Source organism: Lonchura striata, chromosome 3 (genome assembly GCF_050655825.1).
Source record: "Lonchura striata isolate lonStrDom1 chromosome 3, ASM5065582v1, whole genome shotgun sequence".
NCBI classification, from domain to species: domain Eukaryota; kingdom Metazoa; phylum Chordata; class Aves; order Passeriformes; family Estrildidae; genus Lonchura; species Lonchura striata.
Window position 1 is genome coordinate 18,959,059 of NC_140705.1, and position 27,929 is coordinate 18,986,987.

The 27,929-nt window shown below is 36.1% G+C and overlaps 1 protein-coding gene across 4 annotated transcripts in view; it reads left to right on the forward strand.

The window, feature by feature from the left end:
• PXDN (peroxidasin) overlaps nucleotides 1-27,929 on the forward strand; it is an 87,188-nt gene that overhangs the window by 38,665 nt on the left and 20,594 nt on the right. For all 4 annotated transcript variants that reach the window (XM_085574563.1, XM_021551105.4, XM_085574564.1 and 1 more), the window contains 12 exons: nucleotides 6,197-6,268; nucleotides 6,846-6,917; nucleotides 7,428-7,597; nucleotides 8,864-8,981; nucleotides 11,044-11,213; nucleotides 12,117-12,389; nucleotides 13,683-13,799; nucleotides 14,980-15,138; nucleotides 18,249-18,361; nucleotides 19,330-19,486; nucleotides 22,927-23,035; nucleotides 23,477-23,634. In XM_085574563.1, the coding sequence (XP_085430689.1) occupies nucleotides 6,197-6,268; nucleotides 6,846-6,917; nucleotides 7,428-7,597; nucleotides 8,864-8,981; nucleotides 11,044-11,213; nucleotides 12,117-12,389; nucleotides 13,683-13,799; nucleotides 14,980-15,138; nucleotides 18,249-18,361; nucleotides 19,330-19,486; nucleotides 22,927-23,035; nucleotides 23,477-23,634 (1,688 nt within the window). The remainder of the gene's footprint in view (nucleotides 1-6,196; nucleotides 6,269-6,845; nucleotides 6,918-7,427; nucleotides 7,598-8,863; nucleotides 8,982-11,043; nucleotides 11,214-12,116; nucleotides 12,390-13,682; nucleotides 13,800-14,979; nucleotides 15,139-18,248; nucleotides 18,362-19,329; nucleotides 19,487-22,926; nucleotides 23,036-23,476; nucleotides 23,635-27,929) is intronic.

A 27,929-nucleotide genomic window follows, 5' to 3' on the forward strand; every position in this document is an offset into this window, starting at 1 on the left:
TAAAGGTCATGGTTTAGTGATGAACATCGTAGTGGTGCTAGGTTGATGGTTAGACTTGAAAATCCTAAATGTCTTTTCTAGCCTTAACAATTCTGTGACTCTGTGATTAGAAAGCATTGCTCTACATTCATTGTGATTATGTTTAGAAAAAGGAAAAAGCTGTTAATGTGCAGTTGTTTCACAGTTTGACTACCAAATAATTGTAGTAAACCAATCAGTTTCATAGTTATAAATTTATATTGGGGGCTGAATATAAATTTTTAAACTCCTGAAAGGTATCAGTGTATTACAAGTGTTCTATATGTACTGGTTTCGTTGTTCTAAAGGATATTAGTAGACACAGAATATATATGAAATAAAATGACACTTCATATGGGTACAAAATCATACATGCTCCTTTTAGAGTGCAATAGATGCCTTTTGAAGGAGGGGCTTCTGTGTAAAACAGAAGTGTTAATTATAAAAATTATATAAGTATGTAATTTTTTTTCTTAATTTCTTTATCTTCCTTCTCCTTTGACTCTAGAAATTATTACTGCACCATATTGACAGCAACTGGTAGGGCTTACTTGCATGCTAATAGCAATGCATATTTTCTGTGTAGAATTTGGGATACTGAAGCTCATTTATTGAATTACTAGTGTTTCCAAAATAATGTTCTTCTCCATGCCACAAGCCTCATATGCTGTAAGTGGCAATATTTATCCTTTTTTCTTATGTTCTTTTTTCCTGTTGACTTATGTTATTACTGAAAGACATAAATCAGTTTGAACTATTAACACCTTCTGAATGCACTTTTCCACTATGTGGCAGTTAAGCCTCTCTGCCTACAGTGACATCAGCTTAAACTCAAACTTTTGAGACATCCACATTATTCAGTATGGAACTGAGATTCAGACTCAAGGCTTGAGTCTCATCTCTAGCTGGGAAATGGAGCTTGGCAGAGTCACTGTTCATTTTCTGCCCATGTGTCATGTCAGCTGGGGGATGGGGGGCAGGTGCTTCCCCACTGCCTGCATCAGAGCTCGCTGCTTTATAGAGCTCTTCTGCTTCTCTCCTAAACAGAGAGCTTGCCAGGAGGGAAAATGGGAACACATGAAGGCAGTGGCAAGCACAGAAATAATTTTAATGGAGAGTACACTTTGAGATTTTTAGTTTAGGAGAGATTTGGCATTTATGCATCTTTAGCATAAAATACATGCTGACTCTACAGGGTCTGTTTTATCATTAGCTTTGGAGAAAAACTGCTGATAAGACAAGAGTTGCTCTTGACAAACAAATTCCTAAGTGTCCTAATTTCAGTTTTGAACTGTATAGACAGTACTAAGCCAATGCTTCTGCATTTGAGGTCTCTCTGGCCACAAGTTATTGAACACATTTTGCTACTGGTTGTGTTAACTCAGCCAAGTGCTGTTCTCAGTGCTCAGCAGAGTTCTCAGAAGTAGACACTGTGGGCCATATTTCAGGGAATGACTTGTTTCACAGCAATTTCTTCTACTCCAGTGAAGCAGAATTCAACTGATAGTTGCTTTTTAAAAAATACAGCAAAGGAAACACATTTTTGGTGATTGTTGTTAAATGTAGTTAAATGTAACTAAATTACACTAACTAAACCCTAAATGTACTGTTGCAGGTATAAGGGACAAAATCCCCCCAAGTATTTACTGCAGCTGGCAGGTTCCTCCTTAAACCTCTGAAGCAGAATTCTTAGCTGCTGATGTAGTCAAAATAGCTTTTCCTTTGGAAATTTCTGCCAGGGGAATAAGATCTTTGAATCAGATCTTGAAGCCTGTTTGCTAGGGTGAATTCTGAAGAAAAATTGGTAGTTTTAAGTACCTGAGCACACTGAGCCACACATATTTCATCACCTAACTTTTCACCTGTGGCTGGGCATGAAGGGAGAAAGTCAGCTGATGAAAAGTAGCTGCTTAGTACCAGTTTAGATGCTGTTAAATCTGCAAGACATATGTTTTGGTCTGGCACAGACAGCAGAAAGCTGCAGGAAACTTGCATTTTTTCAGAGCGGCAGGCGGAAGGCAGCCAGGACACCCGAAAGGCAAGGAGGGCTGTGTGTGCCTGGGCCCAGCCAGCTGCTCTGTGCCTCTGTGTGCCTGACACCTCAATCCCACCTGAAATGTCACAAATACCCTGCTTGGGAGGCCCTGAATTTGGATCCCAAGCTCTAGCTCTAAATGGAGTCCATTTCCAGATGTGTATGTATTGCTTTCCTTCCAAATAATATCTGTCGTACTTTTTGAGATCTCAGCTTATGAGTTGTATGTCTCAGGGACAAAGAGTGTGCTCTCCACTATTTAACTAGTGGTATCCCCAAATATTAATGGATTTTAAAAATCTGTTCACCTAATCTTAGTTATGCATTTTCTTTTAACTTTCGTATTAACATACTTATTTTGTTCTTTATAGGATGTTATTAGTTATGATGTAGTTTATGTATACATATACATATTTAGGGAGAATTAATAGACAAAAACCTTAACTAAGATAGAGTGATACAGTTTGTTATATTAAGTTTATTTACCTCAAATCAGTTTTCAGTATTTTTGAAGTGTTGCTATTTATTTTCTTGTTTTATATACAAGTTCCTGATTTTTGCATGACTCTATGTCAGATAATTAATTAATAAACAAACAAGGGAACCCAAAAGGCATGACACGGGCCTTGAGAAATTTATCCTTATTATTATACAATAAGGTCAGCTAGGGACAACAAAATGGAAACAGATACTTGCCTTATTTTAAAAGTCTTCAGTGAGGATTCCATAATCTCCTTAAATATCCTGTTCCGATATTTCATATCATTGTCACAACATACATTGAAATATTTTTCCTTGTAGTTTAAGGTTGCTACATGTTGTCCCTGAGCAGGGAAAGCTCTTTGATAGATCTGGAACATATATGTTCATTCATTCGTATTCAAATAATCAAAAGGGCAAACAGACTATTCAAATATTCTGAACACAGATTACACTCAGCTAATGGGTGAGTTTCCTCAAAGATGTGATGATACTATTAGAAAAAGAACAATTGGCTTATATAATAAAAGTCCTCACCTACAAAAACTACTAGGCTACATAAGATGTAATCCTAAATTTAGTACTGTGAAAAATGCCACTGGGACTGAATTTTACTGTACATTTTTGTCCTATAAGATTAATAGTAAGAAAGACAATCTATACCATGCTTAGTTGATAAAATCTTAATCTTCCTTTTGCGGTGTTTCCTTTGGACTATTTTTTCCCTATAAGTATTTCCTTTCCTTCTATTTAATTCTTGATAGCGAGTTTAGAATTAAAAAAAGAAAGACATGTAGGTATTTAAAAATCACTCTTGCATGCCTTTTATTTCAATTTTCATTCTGAAAGTCTTTAATATCTAATTTATTACATGATACTACTATTTTTAGTGCTTTGTACTCTGAATATAAAAGATGCCTATAAAGATATGCCAGTGTGAGATTATTTCCTGAATATGGTTACCTTTAAAATGAAGTTTAAATCCAGGAAATTACCATATTAATTAAAATATTAAAATACACCTTTACAAAACTTTAATGTGGTACATAGAAGAAAATAATAGAAGTGATAAACCTAAGTTATAAAACAGGATTAATGTAGGCCATAATTCCAAGGATTTTTTTATTCTCTTTATTGTAGACTTAAAATGTAATCTGATTTCTGCATCTATTTATTTTGAATTACAGATTATTTTAGCCAGATATTGAACACCTTGTTCTATTAATAAATTGCATGATAAGTTGCTCAGGACATAATTTAAACCAAAATAACTTGTGCAGCCCAACTACTATGAAGCAGTTAAGAGTATTTTCCAGCTGGACTTCATTATTTTATTTTTTTGAGCTGCTTTAGACAGTGTGATATATGATGAGGTAAAGTTAGCTGTTAAAATGTTCTTCAGCACCTGAATTATTTATCTGCAATGGTATGAGCTTGTAAACAAGGCAAGGTTTATAACAGAAATATTTTTTTTTAATTTGTTTGGAAAACCAAGGTGACTTTGTGACTTTTCAGGCACATATTGATTACATCTGTAATTCTAATAGTCCTGAGTACTAAACAACCTTTATGGGCTGCTGCTTTGAGTTTTGAAATGTATATACTACTTAAACTATCTGAGAGATATATTCTTTCTTTTTCTCTCATTCTAATTTCACCCCGATTTGTGGTGCTGAAGAATGGGTTGTGTGCCTAAATGTGTCTGCTTTTACCAATGTTATTTTTTGTTCCAATAAGAAGTGCCTACAAATCTTGCCTTGTCAATGCCAAAGTACAAGAGATTAATTGATTTGGGATATAAAGAGATGTGTTTGCAAGGTGCTCATGAGGCATAAAAATGCAAGAAGAATTAAGAAAGTTAAAAAGGAAAAAATCACTGCTGCCTGCAAAAGAAGTAGTGTTTGTAATTTTTTTCCAAAATGAATGCTGCTTCAGAGATAGAAAACCCTCCAGTTGTGCCTGTTTTTTCCCTTTGTCCTTCTTCACTGATCCCCACCTTGCCTTGCCCATATACTGCTGATCCTTGAAGGTGGATGAGCAGAGTCCTGGCTCCTGGCAAGCAGTGCCTACCCACCTCATGGCTGGACCTTGCCCAGTCCTTGTCCTGCTAGTCCTTCCTCACTGAAGTCTCTCTTCTGTCTGCTGGCAAATTGAATGAACCTTGCAGGAAATATCTGCCTTTGAGATCTGTCTTTTTAATTTAGAAGAAATCGCCCTGTCTTTTTAAAGGGGAGCTGAAAACTGGCAGTCCCAGCAAGGTGATGCAGTCCTCGGTTCTTCACGCTAACACGACCATACTCTGTGCTCAAGATCCTCTGTGGCCACGCGTAGCACTGGCAGTAGGCAGGCTTGACACTCTGATGTGCTCGATCACGCCCGTGCTGATTTATTGGCTTTTTCTGTGGTCCCCATTCACGGCTCCCTGGCATCGCTCACTGGCTCGCGCTTGTCCTGGGAGGCTGCCAGGCACGTGCCCGGCTTCCCCCTGCACGCCCCTCCCGGGCTCCCTGCACGGCCTTGGCCGGCATCCTCGCTTCTCCCGCCTTTCTCTCCGCGCAGCCACCGTCTGCCTCAGCGCGGGTCAATCCCCGTGTCCTTCTCCTTCTTCTGCCAAGGGATTGATGTTTCAGGAGATAATGAGCTTGGAGTTGTTCTCACTGTTTTTAAATGACAGGCTTGTCTGTTTTCAGACTAAAATGATTTATGGATATACAAATTCTCCAGAGGTTCCTGTGTTTGTCAGAGGTCAAATAGGAAGCTTAAAAGAGTTTTGAACACATTTGGATATAATCAAGATCCAAAGTCTTTAAATAATTTTCACAGTTTCTTGTGCCAGTCTTAGCTATTACATTGTGTGTTCTCATCTGTAAGGTTCAGGGGTATCTCCACAAAATAGATGCTGGAGTGATCCTGCTTTTGCAGTCCAGTTTCACAACAGTTACAGGTTAATAGTCTGGCTAATTGTCCTGTTATGTTAACTTTCTCAATTTTACAGCATTAACAGCTGTAGATTTATTGTTGTGTAATGTTATTAGTTTGCATAAACATCAAGAGAGCATCAAACAGCACCAATTGCTAGGAAGCCCTTTGTTTAAAGTCAAATTAGTCAAACTTGGGTTTATATTACAAATTTGGTTTTGAGAATGCTCAACGCTCAAAGCTTTAATTGCCAGTGTTCATGGACTAGAGAAGATGATTTCTCAGCATCTTTTGAAATTTTCACTCATGGAAATGAAAGCATTTGGCCACGAAAAATGTTATTGTGCTGGAAGCTGTAAATGTTTTCTAAATAGCCTCTAACGTTTTTCTATAAAAATAATTTTTTTTGCTAAATTGTTTCAAGCATGCATACAGTGAGCATCAGACTTGGCAAAATAGTGTTCAAAGCATTATCTCCAAAATCTCCAAAGCAATGTTTGGGGTTTTTTGCTTATGTATATGCACACACACACTCCATATAGTGATCTGCAAACACATCTTTCTTTGTCATGCCTTTTATTTCTCAGATTCAACTATAAGATTCATATGGTAACAGAAAAAAGCTGCTATATCACTATGGCCATTTAGATCTGTAAACAGTATGGAAACAATAAATTATTTAAAATACTTCACCAATTAAGAAAATTGTTTCAGTATTTTTCTTTTTGTTTCACATATTTTCAGGTATCTGCACTTTAATCAAATAGAAACATTGGAACCTGAATCCTTTACTCATCTTCCAAAACTTGAAAGGCTGTAAGTTTGTTTTTCTTGGGGTAAGATTCAGAAGACAGCTTGCTTCCTTGTTTGAATTAAATCAAGCATTTGAAACTAAAAAATAATATTTTTATCATTGCCATAGATTGTTTTTAAGCCAATTTTTTTACTGTAACTACTACATAGTCTTTCCAAGAACACTTTGGTAAGACTGACCTTCGAGGCAAGCAGAAGTGAGCATGGCCTGTGGTTTATTTTTCTTTTGCAAAATTACTTCCCAAAGATCTGTGATCAATGTTTGGCCTAAAATAAATGTTGTGAATGAGGAACTAGACTATTTATTTAAGACCTTTTTTAAAAATTTCTAATTTGAATTTGCTTATGAGCTTCCTTCCTTGTAGTTACTTATGGCTTCTTTTTCCCCACATGGACATACCCAAGTACACCTTGGAGGCTCTTTAAAAAATAGCAGACAATGAGTTGCTGAACAGGTTCGATTATTTTTCTTAAATTTTTTTAGATTACCTTCTCTTGAAAACCTTCCAGAAGTATGTAAATTAAATGAATGCATCACAAAATGTGAATTATTACATGAATATTTCTGTGTTTTTAACAGGTTTTTGCATAACAACAGAATAGCTCATTTGATTCCTGGAACATTTAGTCACTTAGAATCTATGAAGAGACTGTAAGTAAATTGAATTATTATTGAACTAATGAAAAATAAACCAATTAGACTGTATCTTCTCTTACAGTATTTATTTTCCTTGCAAATGCCTTTTACAGTATTTAAATATTAATTTTTATTTAAAATATTAAATATTAAATATTAATTAAATTTTATTTTTTATTAACTGTGCTTCAGTTGTTTATGTGCATAGATTGAGACTATTGTTCTATATCTATTTGTTTTAGTTACTGAAAGTCTTAAGTTTATTTCCTGTATTGGGATTATTTGTAATCATTGTTTTATAGATTAAATAATATATCTAGATTGTTCTTTGGGCAGTAAAAATAATATATATTCCAATAAAAACTACCAGAATGCCTATAAGCATGTAACCACCACCTGTATTGCATGTTGGCTGTTGTCTGGATTCACAGATAAAGGCATTGCTCCATTTACAGAGCCATGTTGACCCTAGCAAAATGGCTGGGGCTTGCTAACAGAGCTCTGGCTGCTCCTTGCTCTGTGCAGGCGTTTGGACTCGAACGCTCTCCACTGCGACTGCGAGATCCTGTGGCTGGCGGAGCTGCTGAAGACGTACGCGGAGTCGGGTAACGCTCAGGCGGCGGCCACCTGTGAGTACCCGCGGAGGATCCAGGGAAGATCGGTGGCCACGATAACACCAGAAGAATTGAACTGTGGTGGGTTTGGCACTTCCTGATGGCTTATTTTTAATGGGTTGCATGTATCGAAACTGTGTTTTTTTGGGGGAGTTAGAATTTATTGTTCTGTTTGTTAACACTGACCACCTCTGGTTAATATTGGTTATTTCTAGAAATCTCTTTGTCTTCCACTTCTGGTTTTGTGTCCTTCTGACAGGATTGATTGCTTTTACCCTTCAGCCTATCTTTAATGAAACAAATATAATCATGTTTTAAATTTCCCCTTGAAGAACGAAAGGTGATTATCCTGCAGGAGTTTATTTTTCCCTTTTGTATTTCAGTTCTGACTATAACAGGGTCTATGGTGTTGCATTAACATTATTGTCCTTTATTCCCTTCTGTATGAGGGAAAGGAAGGAAAGAGGCTTTACTGAATTGTCCGTGATGACACAGTTCTGGCCTTTAAAATTTTTGGAGATGTAGGAATTGGGTTTGGGCCACTGAATTTTTTTTACTCAGCTTTAATTAATAGGAGTGCCCCACACAGGCACTGGAACCCTTTGCCACTGAGGATTAATGGACCATAGCTTGGCCCCATGAGCACTGTGTGACTTGGCCCAGCCCCTCTTGTGCACTGAAATCAAAATGCAGATTTCTCATCAAGCTATGGGCATTTGCCTGCCCACTCACATAGTGAATCCAAGGTATAAAATAAGTAAATTGTCCTTTTGGATATGTGGTGGATAATTCTGATCAAGAGAATTATGACCATAAGCATCTACAAGGTTCTTGAAAAAGATAGTACAAAGGGAATTTGGTGCAAGTATAATGCACATGGCATCCTACCAGCTCTTTACACATCTAAGGAGCCTGGATAAGGAAACTGCAGGAAGCAGGCTGTATAAATTATTCTGTGAGGTAGATTAGGCACTGATACTTATCTAGAGGAAGTTGTTTTAAATGGCACTTGTGCTTGCTGCTTTAAAGTTTTTCCTTCATAGGCAATTTGAATCTCTGTTCAAATAAATAAAACAGCTGCTTTAGAACCTGATACAAATTTGCACAATCTATTTCCAGTCTGCTGAAAGATCCTAAGGAGCAATGAAGGTCAGAAATCCCAAGAAATCCCACAGTCACTTTTGCACAGGGAAAAGTGCATTTAATCCTGACTAAGCATATACATATTTTAAGTCAAAATATTTGTGAAAAATATTTTTACAAGATGTGTGGAAATATTTTTATTTACCAGCTTTTAGTAGTTTTAAAATAAGTAAGAGTTCCTTGTATGTTTTATTGTTGATATAGAGAGGCCAAGAATTACATCAGAGCCTCAGGATGTGGATGTTACCTCAGGGAATACAGTGTACTTCACTTGCAGGGCTGAAGGCAATCCTAAACCAGAAATTATCTGGCTTCGAAACAAGTAAGTTTGAAAGAGGAAGAGAGAAACTTGATGCAATTACATTTGTCTGTGTGTGTACATTTCTGGGTGCATGTCCATGTGCTGTATATGGTACTATATGAAATAGTTACAAAAAAAACATGCTGTAATTAAAATAAGTATATGAAGTAATGATGGCCTATAGCTTATTTATTAATGATTTTAAATATATAAGAGCTTGTAACTAGAAAGTATTGTTACTCTAGTACTATTTGTAAGATGTTCAGCTGTAGTATATCTGCAAAGCTGCTCGCACCTGTAATACTAAATCATTTATATATAAGTACCAGGCAATCCACTGTGGACATGTTGTATGTACAGTCTGTGAATTACTTAGCATTTGCATATGTCTTGGGATGGAGCAAAACATACTTTTTTTTAAGGACTCCAGCTGGATACAATTAAAGTTTCAGAGAACTCTTTCTGGAACCCTAGCTTGTCAGAGGTTTCTTCCCTCCAAGGTTGAGCTCTGTCCCAGGAGAGGAGAGAAACATCTGTTTCCAGCCTCCTCAGACCAGTACATGCAGGGCAGGCAAGTCTTTATATCACAAGATTGTAGTGTAATTCAGGTTGGAGGAGGTCTCCAAGGTTGGAGTAGGTCTCCATTGCAGCCTTCTGCTCAAAGGTATTATACCAGGTGGCTTTATTCAGATGGGTCTTAAAAGCCTCTAGGGGTGGAGATAGCACAAGTTATCTGGCCAACCTACTGCATCTCTTTCCCTTACCACTTAGAAGAAAGGATGACTATCTTTAAACAGCCCAAGGGCCAGCCTGCTGCAGAGTGGCTGCTCAGGCTGTGCCCAGAATTTGGCTCCCTCCAGCTGCACTGGGCACGGCACAGCACAGCTGAAGCAGCCTTGTGCCAGTGCATCACCCTCTTAAACTGATGTGAACCTACAATGGACACATGAATTGTGAATTTGCCATCAGCAAATCAGACTTTGGCTCAATAATGCTCTTACACAATCCTGACCTGGAACATAAATTCCCTTACAGTTTCTATAAAGCAATTTAGTTTGTCAGTTGCTGATGAAATGGTATGATTTAGAGTCCTGGTTCTATATCTTTCTGCTGATGTCAGTGAGAACCCCCTGTGCAGCAAAGGTACAGCATTTATGGAGTATGTCAAGAACAGAGCCTTGAACTCAAATGGGATAATTATTTTTTCAAAATTTTCTCTGGCTCAAGTATTTATAATACACAAAGAAAACATATTAAGAATACACATATGAGTTTTAAGAAAAAAACTCGAGTTTGGGGTGAGGGATTATTGACTCTGGCTCATTTCCTGGCTGCATGAATGAGAGCAAAACTGTTTGCAAGGCAGTGGAATATGGCAGGATTTCACTCAAAAGCCATCAACCTGTTGAGCAGTATGTTGAATAGATTAGTAGGCTGCGTTTTGTACATAAGATGTGTGATGTCATCCGTCCTCTGTGCTTTCTTCATCGTGTAGTAAAGGGTGGACTGAGAAACAGTTCCTTTAATAAAACCCCTTAAGACTTAGGTTACATCACAGAAACTCATTAATGACCTTACCTTAAGACCTGACCTTAATTTACATTTTAAACCAGTACAAAATACAATCAGCTTCATTAGTGCTTCTTGAACTGTCCAGGCAGAGGTTGGCACAAAGATGGTTTTAAAACAGCTAACCTCTGTCCTAGTAGAAGGTATCTTGAATATTGAACTTGTATGGCATACTTCCAGTGGAAACAGTTTTAATTGCTTTGCCAGCTAGATCAGCCTTTTAAAGACCAGGTATGTGTATTTGTTCACTGTATTTTTTCCCTGTAAGCTTTTCCTCATAAAATTATTTTAACTTTTCATTTTGAAGATGCACTACTTGCATTAACAAAACAATTTCATGATTTGTTTTTCCTCTTCTTCTCTTTAGGAGAAAATGTAAAGTTCCATTATTTTTAACAAAGTAAAACTTCTTTTATCCCACAAGTTATTTTGGGTAATTTATCTCCTGGGTTTTATTATTTGGCAGTTTTCTGCACTTGTGATTTAAAGATTTAACTCTACCTTTTCTTCTCAGTAATGAGCTCAGTATGAAAGAAGATTCCCGTCTAAACTTGCTAGATGATGGCACACTGATGATCCAGAATACTCAAGAAACAGACCAAGGCATTTACCAATGCATGGCAAAAAATGTGGCTGGAGAAGTGAAAACTCAGGAAGTTACTCTTAGATACTTTGAGTCACCAGGTAAAGAACATTAAGTCTGAATTTTGCATTCAGATAGAGAGTTATTTTAATAATAAGATTGTTAAAAAATAAAATGCTTTGGTGCTTGATATGTAGATTTTGTTGGGCTTGGACATCTTAAGACCTGGATTATGAAGCTATAATATCCCTAGAACAAAATAATATAATATCCCTAGAACAAAAATATAACTCAGACAGTTAATTAATATTTTTATTGTACTATGCAATTTTTGTAATAGTCTCATAGGCTGTAGAAGGGTTAGGAAAAGAGGCTTTGCATTGCAACATTTCTCAGTGCAATATCTCTCTGGATACTGAAAACCACAAGCTTCTGAAGAGGCCACTTATGGAAGTTTCGGCACACCCTGTGCAGCCATCCTTGCTCAAGCATCTTTTAGCTCTGTCTAGCCAAGGCCTCATGTTTGTAAGGACTAAATTCCTGTCCAGGACTGTAATGTTTTTAAAACACAGTCTTTGCTGTGAGAACATTTTATTTTGACAGACAGCATCAGGTAAACTTAAAATGTCACTGCATATTACTCATGTACTTGAGAAAAGTTACTTAAAATGTGGCTTAATCAGTTTTGGCTTTTGTGCACTTAGGGCAATTCTTAGTCTGTTTGTGTTTTGGGTCTCAATGTCCATGCCTCTGAAGAGACCTTTCTAAAGATCAGCACAGGAGAGCAAAATATTTGGAAATTGTTTTAATGGGAGTTGACAAAAGAAACTTCAGAGCAATTAAGAGTTTTTGTTTTTATCTATTGATGTCTGCAGTTAGATTAGACTTACAGCAAGGCAGAGTTTGCACTGAGATTAGAGGTGTCCCCAGTTTTAGACTATATTTGTCTAAATCAGAACTGTGCAAGCTAAAAGCTGCATTTAGGCATTGCTGTTTTCTCACAGCCAGACCAAGTTTTGTGATTCACCCACAAAATACCGAAGTGCTGGTTGGAGAGAGTGTTACCTTGGAGTGCAGTGCAACCGGGCACCCTCAGCCACGAATTACCTGGACCAAAGGCGACAGAACCCCTCTACCAAATGACCCTCGTGTCACAATAACTCCATCAGGAGGACTTTACATACAAAATGTGAAGCAGGAGGACAGTGGCGAGTACACCTGTTTTGCAACTAACACCATAGATAACATCCATGCGACTGCATACATCATAGTCCAAGGTAAAAAATGTTAAACTGGGAGAGACATTACTTGAAATTGTGTGGATTTGTCTTTTCTTCTGAGTTGACAGAGCCAAACTAAAAACATAAGAGTTTTTACTTCTAATTTCACTATTGTAGTCCATAGGGAAGTTGCTATACTTTACACAGAGTAAGGTATTATATACTATTTCCCTGAAAATTACATTTCATTGATTATTATCAGAAGTTTAATGTTTTAAAATCTTAACTTCTTACGTTTTGTTTGCATGGAGGAACAAACAAGCAGTGTCAATTTTTTGAGTGATTAAATATTTTCTGTAACAGACAGCAGTGGTAGAGATTAGAATTTGTACCTGGAGAACTTGAAATGAAGTTTTGAATACAGGTCTGTGCTGCTTTTCTTTTGTAGACACTTCAGTGAATGTGGAAACATTTTCTGCTGAGTTTTATAGAAACTATCATACTGCCAGCTGAGGCATTAGACATCTTCTCTGCAAAGCAAAAGTCAAAGTACTATAACATGTGATTGAAAAAATTTTGATATTGTATGTCAATAGTGTGATTATAAAATATTCAAGATCAACTATCAGAAGTCTCCTGTATATATAGATAATATTCTTTGCAAACGTTTTCATGCTGGAACTTTTATTTCCAAAATACTTTGTAACCTTTAAATTTGTTTGCTTCTATTCCCATATTATAGTCTTTAATATGGAACTCTTTAGCTGGCAAGCAGTTAAGATTACAAATGCCTTTTAATGAGTTCTAAAGCTATACAAAACAACTTTTCTGTGTGGTGTTCATTTATTACCAGTGGATAATTTTGTTTTGAGAGCTGAACAAATACTTCTCATATAGTGAGTAGTTAGTGCATAGTGCTACTGCAGAATCTGCCCACGCTCCACTTATTGCTTTCATGGAAGAAAACAGGCAGCTCAAGAAGGTTTTGATTACATTACTTCCTCTTCACAATTTAACCGGGAAGTTTTGAGAGAAAGAGAAGATAATATTTTTAATCCAGGGAAGACTCTATGTTTGATTCTACAAGTCTTACTGTACCTCTTATTTTGGATCTGTCACAGTAGATCCCACATGCCTTCATGGACATCAGGGCCAGGTTGTGAGAGATGTTCCTTTTACACAAGTGGTTGTCCTAACTCTCTTCTCTTTAGGGGTCACAATATAAAAGAATTCCATTAGCATCTCTTTTCCCACCAATACGAGCTATTTTAGCTTACACATGAAATATATAATTTAGTCTTGCATTTTTAAGTTTTTTTTTTTTTAATGGCTTTTTTTCCTCTTCTGTAGCTCTACCTCAGTTTACTGTCACTCCACAAGACAAAACAGTGATTGAGGGGCAAACTGTTGACTTCCCTTGTGAAGCACAAGGTTATCCCCAGCCTGTTATTGCCTGGACTAAAGGAGGTAAGTGTGTTCCATTCTTACTTTTAAACTACCAGGATAGTTTAGCAGTCATATTAGAATCACTTCTTTACTGAAAGGAGCTGCATGTATTTATTTAGCTACGTCTCTGAAGGAAACAGAGTTCATTTCTTTCTCCTTTAGGTGGGAAGGGCAAGGTGTCCTACAGCAGATAGCTGCTCAAGCATTTCTCATTATTAAGTAAAAAAGAGTCACCGAAATATGTATCCATAATAGATTCCTATTAATAAATGTTCAAGAAATATGAAGTGAATTATATGTGGCAGTATGTATCACTGCTGTTGTACTGCAGAAGGAATGGAGATGGCTGTCCTTAGCTGGAGGTCTGAAATTAGGTGGGATGTGCTCTCTTCAGAAACCAGAACAGTGCAGCCTGTAACTGTACCAGCATCTCTGTCACTTAATGCACATTGACAGAAACAATGGGGTGCACTCTGCTGACTGTTCTATCAAGTTATAGCTCTAAAGGTGTTAAGCCAAATACAGAGGAAGAAATATTGTAGTGGATGTTTTATCAGTAAGCGAAAATTCTGTTTGATTTGAGTGAAAAAACTCTAGCAGGCTAAATAACTCCTAGGAAATTCTAAATTATGGTACATAAAACAGATTCTTAACAAATTGTTCATCATTTTGATGCTGATAATGTCCCTGTTTCTCCCTCTACTTAGATTGCTCCAATCAAATAAAATATCCAGAAAGAGAGGATAGGGTACAGACACTGATATAAATGAATTTTTCTTACATTACATTTTTTTCAGGGCCATGTCTAATGGCAATAATATGACATGAGCAGTAACACATGCTGGTGTTTCTATACCTTCTCATTTAGATGCTTTAGCATGCTCCTTAAATGAAAATATTTATTTCTACCACAAACAGAGAAGCGATAAGGATTATGATTGTGTGCATATGTATAATGTGTTTGCTTTTCATGTTTATCTTCTTAGAAGTAAAGGTTTGAAACTTTTTTTCTTGTTTTTTTTTTTTTGGTGGTTTTGTTTTTTGTTTGTTTGTTTTTTGGTGGTTTTTTGGTTTTATTTTTTTTTTAAGCAACTTTAATAATTTCCAGTGTTCTATAAAATTTAAAACCTGGGCTTCCCTTTTTCTGACACCAAGGGGCTTTGTTGCTATAAAGAGCAAATGTTGTTGTTGTGTGTTTCAGGAGGCCAGCTGTCTGTTGACAGAAGACACTTAGTTCTGTCCTCTGGAACGCTGAGGATTTCCAGGGTTGCTCTGCATGACCAGGGACAGTATGAATGCCAAGCTGTCAACATCATTGGATCCCAGCGGATCGTTGTGTACCTGACTGTGCAGCCTAGAGGTACAGCCCATGGACAGCTGCTGGGAAGGAAAAAAAAGAAAAAAGAGAACAATTTAAGCTTACACTAAAATACACAGTACTGTGTGTGATTGTTTCTGAATAGATCTCCTTTTAGATCCCAGGTGATTTCCAACAAACAAGTCTGCAACTTTGCCAGTATTTGTGCAGGGTATCACTCCATTAGAACAGTCTGTCTTCTGGGAAAGAGGTTTATCTGATTTACTGTGGGTTTTTTTTTGTTTTGGTTTGTTTTTTTTTTGTTTTGTTTTGTTTTTTGGTTTTTTTTTTTGTAAGAAGTGGAGGTTTGCTTTGAGGATTACAGTATTCCTATGCATTGGAGAATATGCTATTTTGTGAAAAGTCTAGTTTCTAATAAGGCTCTAATAAGAGCCTTTATTTTGTGAAAGCCTAGTTTCTAATAAGGCTCTATGATGTTAGTTAAGTGGTATTATTAACACATTTATAATGTTTCCTGTCCAGAAATAGAACACTTTATTTTACAGAAGCAGAACAAACTTCACAAAGAAAAGTCATTGCTTGTACTGAAAATAAACTGACACAAAAGAAAGTCCTAAAACACCAACCCCAAAATCCATTTTTATGTTTTTTTTTTTCAATTAAATTCTAAGTAAGTTACTTCCAGGATAAATTATAATAATATTACCATTCATAATTTATTTAAGTACTTTTATGTTTAACTGAATTCAAGTAGATAAAACATGTAATTCAAAGCATTTCTTTTACTGACCTAATTTAAAATTAATGTATATTAGTAAAAGGGGCTCAAATGAGCTTAGACGTTTGTCAGAAAAAAAATCTATTGATTTTTCTTAGTTTAAGATTGTCAAAATTGAGATTATTTTTTCAACCTATATAAAATGTTGATTAAAATTATATAAAACAAGTATCAGTTTAAAAAAGTTTTATAGCTTTCCTGCTGAGTTAAATTCCACTGGACTTGAGTAAAGTTTAATAAAACAATTTTTATGCAACTCAGGTTGCTAAATTTAGTCACCAAAAGATAGTAAATACAAGATTGAAGGCTGAATATGTGACATGAAATTGGAGCTCCGCACAGATTATTTGCAATGCTGTTTTCAATTGTGCAAGAAGAGAAATTTTCTTTTGGGCTTCTAACAAAGGACAGTTCACCTGAGGAATGTTTAGTCATTGGTCACTGTGGTTCAGTCAGTTTTAATAAACACAGATTAATGGTCCAGGTCTGTTTGCTGGCATGACTTAGCTCACATCCACAGAGCCAGACTCTCTTACCTCCCAGTCCTGGACACCTGCCTCTGGATGCCTTATTTGAACTGATTTCTGGTCCTTTACAGGCATTTGTGTACAGTTTAACAGTAAGGCCAGATTTGGTTGGTAATATAAATGACTGCAGTGGAGCCAAATACTTCTCTGTAAAAGCACAGCCCTCCACCCTCTCCCACCCCCCCCCTAAATATCAGTATCATGTCATCAGTATAGCAGTATATGTTACAGCAAAAATAGAATTCTTCATGTCTTCATAATTTTATATGTGCTTCTTATGATGATATCTGAGTGCCAGGCATCAGTTTGGATTTGAAGACAAATAAGTTTAAAAACACATTAATTTTATTCACAGTGGATTTAGGTAACAGTGTACTCTGGCCTTAGAATTTAAGGTGATTTTTTTATATTTTGAGGGCTGAGGATTATAGGTGTCATAGAGGTAGGAGCTCTGTCAAGACTCAGCACCTCAGCAAGTCAAGCTGAGAAACTTATTAGAATGAGTTGTGAAAGGTTTTGCTTTGTCATCTGAGAAATTGCAGTCATCGCAACTTCAAAAAATTAAAACTAAACAAAAAAAAAAGATCACCAATTAATGCAATATTCATTCTGATGACTTTGTACAGGTTTAGCTATTAACAGAAATATTTTTCAGAGCCCTTAATACATGGAACTTAAGTGGTTTTGACAACTACTAGCCTATTATGTTAGAAGTTAAGAATACTTTAAAATCATCCTGGAGCAGACATCAGAAACAAGGTCATAGAACCATTAAGGTTGGAAAAGACCTTTCATCAAGTCCAACTGTCAATGTAGCACTACCACCATGTTCACCATTGAACCATGTCCTTAAGTGCTATATCCACACATTTTTGAACACTTCCACGGATAGTGGCTGTACAATTTCCCTGGACAGTCTGTTCCAGTGCTTGACAGCATTTTCTGTGCAATTTTTTTTTCCCTATATCTAATCTAAACCTCCTCTGGTGCAACTTAGGAGCATTTCATCTCATCCTGTCACTTGTTACCAGCCCTTCTCTGGACATGCTCCAGCACCACAATGTCATTTATGTAGTGAGAGGCCACAGCTGGACACAGGACTCGAGGTGGGGCATCACCAGTGCTGAGTACAGGGGGACATTTCCTGCCCTGCTTCTGCTGCCACACTATTGCTGATTTGGGCCAGGATGCCACTGGCCTTCTTGGCCACTTGGGCACAGCGGGCTCATGTTCAGCTGCTGTCAGCCATCACCCTCAGGTTCTTTTCCACGGGGCAGCTTTCCAGCCACTCTGCCCTCAGCCTGCAGCACTGCAGGGGGTTGTGATCCAAGGGCAGCACCTGGCTCTTGGCCTTGTTGTACCTCATATAATTGGCCTCAGCCCATTGATTCAGCCTGTCCAGCTCCAGTGTCTTTCTACTCTCCAGCAGATCAACACTCCCAACTTGGTGTTGTCTATGACCTTGCTTAGGGTGCACTTGATCCCCTCAGTCAGGTTGTCAATGAAAATATAACCAAGGCTGGCCCTAATACTGAGCCCTGGGGAACACCACTTGTTACTGGCCACCAATTTGATGTAACTCCATTCACTGCTCTCTCTGGGCCTGATAATGCAGCCAGCTTTTTATCCACAGAATATACATCCATACCATGGGAAGCTAGTTTCTTCGAGGAGAATTTAATCCCTAAAATTATGTTATAAGCAAGTAAAAGCCTGAAGATAGAATCATGTAACAGATCAAGAAATGTTCAGCAACTGATAAAACCAGAGTGCTGACCTATTTTTTGATCATCTTTTGCACAAGTTGTGTTTCATACTTCATACGGTGTATCATTTGGCTTTTTTAGTGACTCCTGTATTTGCCAGTGTTCCCAGTGACATGACAGTGGAGGTTGGCACAAACGTGCAGATCCCATGCAATGCTCAAGGAGAGCCGGAGCCAGTCATTACATGGAATAAGGTATTACATACTCAGTTATTGCAGAAAGGCAGTGGCCTTACCGTCTCTTCATAATTAATTATTGAAAGTGCACATTGCCAAATTATTGCTTCCTATGGTGTCTAAAAACATTATCTGAAGTACAATCGGTAAGTATTTAATACAGAGCATGTATATAGATACGAAACCTGAATTTTATATAGATAAATATACATATGTATTTATGCAAATTATTATGCAGCCCAGCTACACTTCATAATGTATGCCTTAAAAGGTCTGTATTTAGTAACAGTTTGGTGTGAATAGCCTACTAATATTCACATTTTCAATGATATTATAGATATAAGCAATAAGAAATGCTGTACTGGAGCCATTTGCTACGGCTAGGTTGAGACCAACCAGGACAGGCTTTGATAATTTTCTGGTAACCTCTTTGTGGCTTTGATTTTCATTGATGTAATAAGTGCTTTATCAAACTATAGAGTATTAGCAGAGTTACCAGGGAATTAAGGAATTGCTAATATTGATACTCAATTGTTCTGATTATATTCTTTTTTTCAAGTAGTAGTGAATATTAGAAATTTACTCTAATGAACCTTAAATAGCTTCTAAATGTACTGCATTCTAAATGTACATGAAGAACTGATATACGTAAAACTCTTGAGACCTATTTCAGTTGGTTAATTTTCAGAAAAATAAAATACATATGTTCTCAAGTGGTATTTTTCAGTCCTAGATCTTATGTGGTGAAAGCCTATTAAAATACTTTTATTTGTAATAAAGAGTAATTTTAGAAGTAAAGAAACACACTGTACAATTTATAAGTACTTGTGATTTTTCTGTATAAGTTTATCTAAATCTGTCTGACTGTAAACTTGGCATACAAAATAGAAATATAAAAAATAAAAGCAGAAGAGAAAAAGATGACAAAAACATCATGTATGAAAATGAGTGTATTTTGAATAAGTCAACTTTGGGCTTTCCTGCAGGATGGAGTACAGGTAACTGAGAGTGGAAAATTTCACGTTAGTCCGGAGGGGTTTCTCACCATCCGCGACGTTGGCACAGCCGATGAAGGTCGCTATGAGTGTGTTGCCCGCAACACCATAGGATACTCCTCTGTTAGTATGGTGCTTAGTGTAAATGGTAAGATACATGACTCAGTAGGACTTGGATTGTTAGTTTTGTTCTAATTGTCTAACCCATAAGATGAAACAAAGTTGTAAAGATACTAAATTAGTTATTTTATTCATGTGGCTATTTTCCTCCCATAACTTTTGCCCCCCCCCCATACTTTGGTAAGATGTCGCAATAAGAGTATCTCTAGGTGTTAAACCCCAAAACCAACAATGCTTTGGGCTCAAGTGAATCTTTCAACTTTCTTCTTTAGATATTATTTAGAGCTTTTAGAATTTGCTAGTCAAATGCCCAGTCTAATTTTTAGAAATAACTTGACAAATGTCTTCTGGCATCTTCAAAGGGACACTTGCAGCACTTCACTGGAAATTAGGCTGCAACTATTGCAAAATAGTTCAGGAATATTATATGGACCTCAAGAAGCTAAAAGAAAAAACAAAAAGAAAAGGAGAATATTTTATCTTGTTTTAATTATTTGAAATTAATAATGGCAAATAATAGTTATAAATTATTACTATGTAATAAATGTCAATAAAGCAGCAAAAGAGGCTAAGGAAATAAATTTTCTACAAAGATTGGCCATAGAGCTTTTCTGACTTATTTACTGAAATAGCTGATTTTTCAGTTTAATTTTGATGGAAAATAAAAGAAAACTGTCTAATTTCTGTCTCTCAATAGGGAATATATGACAATATCTTTGTATCTTCAAAAAATTAGTATAGAACAGTGATTTTTTTTTTGGTGTTTTGAAGATTAGTGTGAAGATATCTTCAATATACTTGGTATTTTTCCCAGTGCTATTTGGGATATTCCGTATTTTGTTTACTAAATTGATAAAGATGTACCAGTGATTTTTCCAATGTACTGTGTGCCATAGCATCAACAAAAGTATGATGTTACCTGTCTTAGGTTGCTTTTAGTAGATTTTTAATCTGTACTTTGTTCTATGAAAATTATTTCTTTAATCTGTAAAGATTACTCAGGAGAGAAAGATTATAAGGCTAGGAATCATTCAGTAATAAGATTCCTATATCTACTTTTATGAAGTAGGAAAGGAAAGAAAGTCCATGAAAATCAGTTAATCTGGCTACTCTGGAGATGCAGAGCAAAAAACCATTTTTGTTTAGGAAAGATTACCTAAGTCATTAAGAGTGCTGAAAAATGAAATCATGAGTTGAAATAAAACCCCAGTTTCATTCACTTATACAGGTGTAGATTCATCATTCTAGTCTGCTGAAATCAGCAAACTAAAAAACTACTTATTTGCTGATTTGCAGTTAATAATTGAATATGGGTAATTTCTTCTAAACTGTAGCATAAATATACCTAAAATTAGTGAAACTACACTTCATTAATCTGCATTCCATGTGAAACTTTAAATTAAATTTCTCCTTCATACTAGTGGGATATGAGATGCTGTTTTGCTATGGCTACTTTAAAAACTGGTGGTGTCAGGGGATCAAGGAGGACAAGTGGAGAGATTATAAGTATTGGTTAATTGCTGTGTGGATATTATTTGTAATGACATAGCCAGAAATTCCTAAAATCTTGCATGGCATAATTTCTTTTAAAAAGGGTAATGTTTTATGAATGTTTCTAAACCAAAACACTTTCCTAAGACTGAGACAAAATAAAGACATATGTATAGAAGCTGGGAACAGGTTTTGCTGGCTGTGTTGGATAATATTTTAAAGATGCTTTCCTTTAGCCATTTATTTTTGTTGTTTTTAAGAGTCATTCCCTCTCCCTGACCAATTTAAAAAAAAGTAATGTGGGAAACTCTTACAAGAAGCTTTAACTTCTAACATTTATCAGTCTAAACAAAGAACTGCTAGCAATAAATAATCTAAACAAAAATAAAGTACAGAATAGTTAACGTCTGAGAAAGGTTTATACCTCAGCCCACATATAATGTATACCATTAATCAGATTGCCCTGCAAGTAAACACCAAGTTTACATCTAATGTAGACAGCATTAAGGAGGGTAACCAGCCACTGGATTTCTAAAGACTGCAATTTTGCACTGTTCACATCATTCAAGGCACGCAAACATGCTGAAACAACTAAAATTTAAACCTGTAAATGGCATTTCTTCCTAAAATAAGTAGCTTATCTGATAGTGTTTCTGTGTGGTTGCTGTTGAAAATGATGCTGTCAAGCAAGTACAGTTGGTAATTAGGACAGATCAGGGTCTACTGCCCTCAGGCAGTGTGGAAAGGGCAGCTGATTTTGGATGCTGGGAATATATTGCCAAAAGCCTGAGACTGGTCTCCGGGCACAGAAAGGGGCTTCATCTGCAGCTATAGAGTTCCAGAGAGCTCTGTATTTATTTGATGGTATAGATGGTTAAGTTTGACTAAGTGGGCCCCAGACTTTGAAACTCATCTAGGGACAATTTAAGCTGACACTTAGGAAGGAATAATGAAAAGTTGCCTAGGGAAAAAATAAAAAAAAGAAGTAATGAAAAGCTTATAAACAACAGTTTTTATGTCAGATGATTTTGTACATCTGCTGATTTTATACCAGTATATTTGCTTTTGACTTTTTCCCTACTTTACCCTTCTTCCTGTGTGACTTTTCCAATCTAAACACACTCTGCAAATTGTTAGCTATTGCCCCTGGATCTGGTAATTCCTAGTTTAGACTGAAAGGAAGGTTATTAGTCCTACATAGTTTGTACAAACATCCCACTGCAGCAAAGCACAAAAGGCCTATGCATTTTTGAGTTTCCAGTGTTGTATATGGTTATTAAATAGCATTAAGTATGTGAGTTTTAATCTAGTATTTAAAAGATAATTGTAAAGTAGGAAACAAAGTAGTGATCTAAATAAAAAAAAATATTTACTGCCCTTTAAAATTAATTTGTGTTACTTATTATACTAAGACCAGCAGAAGAACAATGCTAATTTGTGTTCATTCAGTTACGTAAATTATGTTCATTATGTACCACTTGCAGCACATTCCTGTAAGGCCTTTAAGCTCTTATATTGAATTCAATACTAATTCAGAACTAGCTGAAATCAAAGGGGAAATATGCATTGATTTCAGTGGTTATAGTTCAGGCTCTTGATATCAACACCTGAAACCTGATAATACACCAGAAAAAACCCTTAATAATAATAATTAATTTTTATTTGGTCATCTGCATTTGAAATTGTAGGACAGATAAACACTCTATGCATTTATCTTTATCTTGGTTTTGAGTTACAAGCTAGATGACTTTTAAACTTAGGTTAACTTCTGTTTTAAATTAATTTTTATTCTACTTTAATATGCCTTGATAGAATTCCAAAATGGTTAAGAATTTTATATTTGGATGAACTAACATTTATAGAACAAGGGTTTACTTTGTAGAACTGAAATGATGTCGTGTCTAGACTCTGTTTTATGGAAATATCTTTTTGTGTGTGGCCATTTTTGCAATAACACGTGAATTCCTTTTTCTCTAGTTCCTAATGTCAGCCGAAATGGAGATCCTTTTGTGCAAACATCAATTGTGGAAGCAATTGCAACTGTTGACAGAGCAATAAATTCAACACGTACACATCTGTTTGACAGGTATCTCCTTTTTTTTTTCTTTTTAATTGAGAAGTCAGAATTAATTTTGTATATACCAGAAATAATGTGAGATTTATTAAACAATAAACCATTTTGTTACTTAAAAGATATTGATAGTGTCTGGTTGTTTCTGAGAATAATAACAGTTTGACATGTAAGGATTGTTATTGTTCGTACACTCTTGTTGAGATCTCTGTTCATTGCAGCAGCTCTTCTGCTGAAATAATGTGTATTAAAATGCTACTAAATATTTAATTACTACTAAATATTTAAATTTTTATTATTTTATTGAATTTTTTTCTTCTTGGTTTGCCTTCCATTTTGAGATGAGTAACCAAGGTATGTACTAATCATGTTGCTGAACATTTATATGATTTACGTAGTGTTGTTGTTTTGTAACCCCTGTGTACACTTACTGTTTTTTTCCAAATTATCTATCAGTCGTCCTCGTTCTCCAAATGATTTGCTAGCCTTATTTCGATACCCAAGGGACCCATACACTGTTGAGCAAGCAAGAGCTGGGGAAATATTTGAAAGGACCTTACAGCTTATTCAAGATCATGTACAAGATGGTCTAATGGTTGACCTGAATGGAACAAGTCAGTATTCTTTCCTTTTTCTTCTGTTTTGACGTGTATTTGCCTTTTTAAGTCATTATACTTCAGGAGACATTAATTCTCTGAGGTTTGGTCCCAGCTGCAAAATCATTACATTAAAAATGGTGAAGTATTTGACTTTGTAAAACTTTAACAAATTCCATCCTTGGTTTGTACATTATTCACTATATAACTCTGAGCTCTCCAAGTGTAGTGCTTTTTCTCACACTGACATATTAGGAAAAAGTTCAGATTCTGATTCTTCTGCTGGTCGAACTTAGTATAATGGAAGGCCATAATGTATCCTCTTTGTTAATTCTCTGTGTGTTTATTTATTAGGATCACTGTCTCAGAACAGATTTTTCTCTTGTGTGGTAAAAATAAGCAGTGTTCCTGTTTCTTTAAGAAAAACCATTTAATATCAGTGTGCCTTGGCAAGGAGAAAATATGACATAACAAGAAGGATTTGTATATCTTACAAACCAAGGATTCTGCATGTATCACAATAGTATTCAAAGAATTATTTTCTACTTTATGAGTGTCAAACTAAGCTAATTGCTTTGTTTAACACTGACATGATGTAATGAGAAATACAGTTCTTGTTGCTTTTTATAACTAGCAAAAAAAGGTGTGAGGTTTAATTTCTGCCTTTTAGGTATTGGATTCCAGTCAAACTCATGAAGTCCAGCTGGAGTACTTACAACTAATGTGTGTAGATAAATGGGTGGATAGGCTTGAAACATAGGATTAAAGCATTTGGAAATAATAATAGAGTTTTAGGAGAGCTTTTGAGACTTGAGACATAGCCAAAAACTATCCTGACAATCTAGAGGAAATACTTTTACTCATTGCATTAATTTTGATATTTATAATTGAGTATTTATTGTAACTTCTGAAAATTTTAACACTGACCATGAACTATCAAGTATTTATAAGACCAAAGATAACAAGCTTTGTGGTGTACTGTCACATTTGCTAGTAAAAGCAGCTTGTTACTCATTATTAGAGCCCAGTAGATAATTCTTGATTAATTGTTTATCACAAAATCTTACTCAAAATTCTTTGAAAGCTGATGTATTATAAGAGCCACCCTATTTGGTTTGGTTCTCTGATTAGATGCATATGCAAGAATATTGAATATATACGCTATAAATATATAGTACTAGCAATATATAAATGTGATATGTGAGAACTGGTTGACTAGGATTCATAATAGTGAAACACCTAAAGTTTACCAAAAACTGGCACTAAAACCTATGGATACTAGTTAATAAAAACAAAAATTGGCAACTTTTTGTGATACTGGAAATTCTGTTTGCAACCAGATCTTGCTTTTTAGACCTACAGAATCCAAAGAAACCTGTCTTTTAGGGAAACTTGAATAGTAAAATAAATCTGTTTTCATTTAAGTTGCCCAATACTCCAATTTTTAATAGTAAATTTTGTACTTGTTTCATTTTATTTTGAAATACAGAGCCAAATGAAAGGTGTTATTTAGCACTTTAGCACTGAGAACAGTTGAGAAACGTGACAGATTCCCAGTCAGAGATTTTTTTTTTTGTTGCAAAATCTTTGAATATCCCAAGGAGAGATTATGGAGCCAAATTCTCCTCCGCAGTGGCAGACTGTATAACAAGGGGAATGACCATTAATGGAGGTTCACATTAGACATTAGGAAACAGTTTCTCACCAGAAGACCAGTGCAGCATTGAAACAACTAATCCAGAAAGGTGGAGGAGTCTCAGACTTAGCAGATTTTCAAGCCTGCTGGACCAGCTATACAGGTATCTAGTGCTGGAAACAGCTCTACTTCTAGCAGGAGCTTGGTCTGGATAAGAGGTCCCTTATAATCTATATTTCTATGACTCTATGAAACATCTTCCTTGCTTCAAAAAGAAGGTAATATGTGAATTGAGCTAGCCAGCTTCTAAGCACTGGAAATGCCCAGTGCCCAGCCATTTAGAGAGCAGAGGCAAAGTTAGTGCCTACAATGGAAGAGGCAATCAAGGATTAGCAACTGGCATCAGAAAGCTAAAATCTAATCCATCATGAGATATTACATCCCACTTGAGCTTCTAAAGAGAGAACCTGAGCCTTTTATTATAAATTAGTACTGAAGGTCATTCCACCCAAAAGGTCCACAGTCAAGTTTTGCTCACAACTTGATTTCAGAAATAATTATCATAAGCAAATAACTTCATAATGAATGATGGTCATTTAAACAGGAGGGTTATTATAAAGAAGATAAGTTTTCTGGACATAATTCTAGAATTAAACTGGTAGCTAGGCAGCCCTGGTAGCCAGGATATTTTAATATGCTACCAATTATATCCTCTAAGTGTGTATTTTGCTGCATTACCCAGTGGCACTTACAGGTTTTGCTCTGTGATTTGATTTTCTTTTCCTAGTATGGAATATTCCATAAAATAATTTCTGTATGTCTGCATGAGCGTGTTAGCTTTGCCTAATGCAAGCACTAAATATCTGATATCTTTGCTTTGACTTGTAAACCATGTGGAGTACTCATAGTCTAAGGCTGAGAAAACAGCTTCCCTGGCTGAGCACAGCTCCTGTCCCAGCTGGACAACTTTGAGCCGCACAGTCCCTTTCAAGGCAAAGACAAGGCTGGGCTTAGGTAGTTTGTTTGCAATTGCCCTGTATTGTGGAGGTTGGCAGAGAGCCAGCTGTGCCTAGCACATGTTTATGTGTTGAATTTAGATGAAGACCATTGTCTTTGCAGGCACACTGGGACTGAGCTCAGGATTAAAAGTAACATTTCCCAGCTGTGTGCAATCAACCAATACCGACCTCTTGCAAAACTGCATTCAGTTCATATTTTTGAGTGTTTGCCATCATGTTGGGAACCCCTGAAGTCTGTGGGAGTGCAGTACCCCTCTACACTCACTCATTTACTTGTTTCTTTTTGCCTTTATACTGCTTGTTTGATTTTATTGCTGACTGCAAGCTTTCCAGATCAAGATCCATGGTGGTGTATGATGGTTTCTAATTAGCTAAACGTACATCAACACTGCCAAATACTCCACCTCCTAGACTTTCTCCTGGATCCTGGAACCTTGTTCATCCACGCTCTTTATCCATTAGTCACTCATAGTGTGCCTTTTGCTTTGGACCACTGGCTCCTTTTTGAATTTGTCCCCACTTACTGTGCTTTGGTATGATTTGTTATAGGTCTTGAATAATGTGAATTCTTTTCAACTTAAATGAAAAATGGGGTCCAGGCCTACATTCAGTCCAGGAGTACAAAGTAAAGATTTTCTGAAGGAAGCCTACTCTTGGATACAGTAGATGTGTCTTACTCAGCAGCAAAAATTTCACTTTACTGAGACATTTCTGTTGATCTACAAAAGTTGATAATGTAGATGTAGCCAGAATTTTTCCCCCTGAAATAAAATCCAAATGTTACTAAGTAAAAATCACTTTTACAATGATTCCTAATAGGCAGCAAGGACAAGGCTCAGGCTGACTCTTCTACTATTTGCAGTCAGCCAACACTGTACTGGGAGGCCTTATGGTCTTCAGTCCTTCCACATGCCATCATACCACAACAGAGATCATACTGTATGTAACCTTTGTTTGAGGTTCTCAAAACACAATTCTAATGAATTACAGTGTATATTTTGTAGGTATTATTTTTCTATGAACTGAGAAAAAAATACAAGAAAATGATAAGTATGTTTTAGTCTCAGAGGTGAATGGTGTGGATTGCAGAAGAAATCTGTGCCAAATGTTCCACAAACACTACTATTGTATGGAAACTCGTCCAGGGTAATGTGAATATGAGTTACTCCACAACATTTGTCCTAGAGATCATTCCACGTTTGGCTCTATTGCTGGTGGTTATTTTATTTTTTCATTGATTTCTTTTTCTTGAAATTTGAAACGTTCATTGTAATGAAGCAAAACAAAATACTATTGTCCAGTGAATGAGCCAGTCTCAAACCCGAAAGTCTTGATGTCCATTTAAGTGTTACTTTTTAAAAATGCTTTTACTAACATGAGGAAAATGTTCTATTTGTCTCAATATGAAGCTTTTATTTCTGAAAATATCTCTGCTTTTTTAAATGACAAAATGGACTCCTTTTGTGATCATTTTGTAAAAGTTGCACTTGAATTGGCATTTTAGTTTCCTCCTGACCTAGTGGTGCTGAAGTTGTTCAAATGACCTAATGCTCAAATATACATATATGATTATTGCTGTCCTTATCGAAAAATATGAATGTTTAATCTTGATGGGAAATGTAAAATAAAAAAAGAAAAGTAGCATTTCAAATACGTTT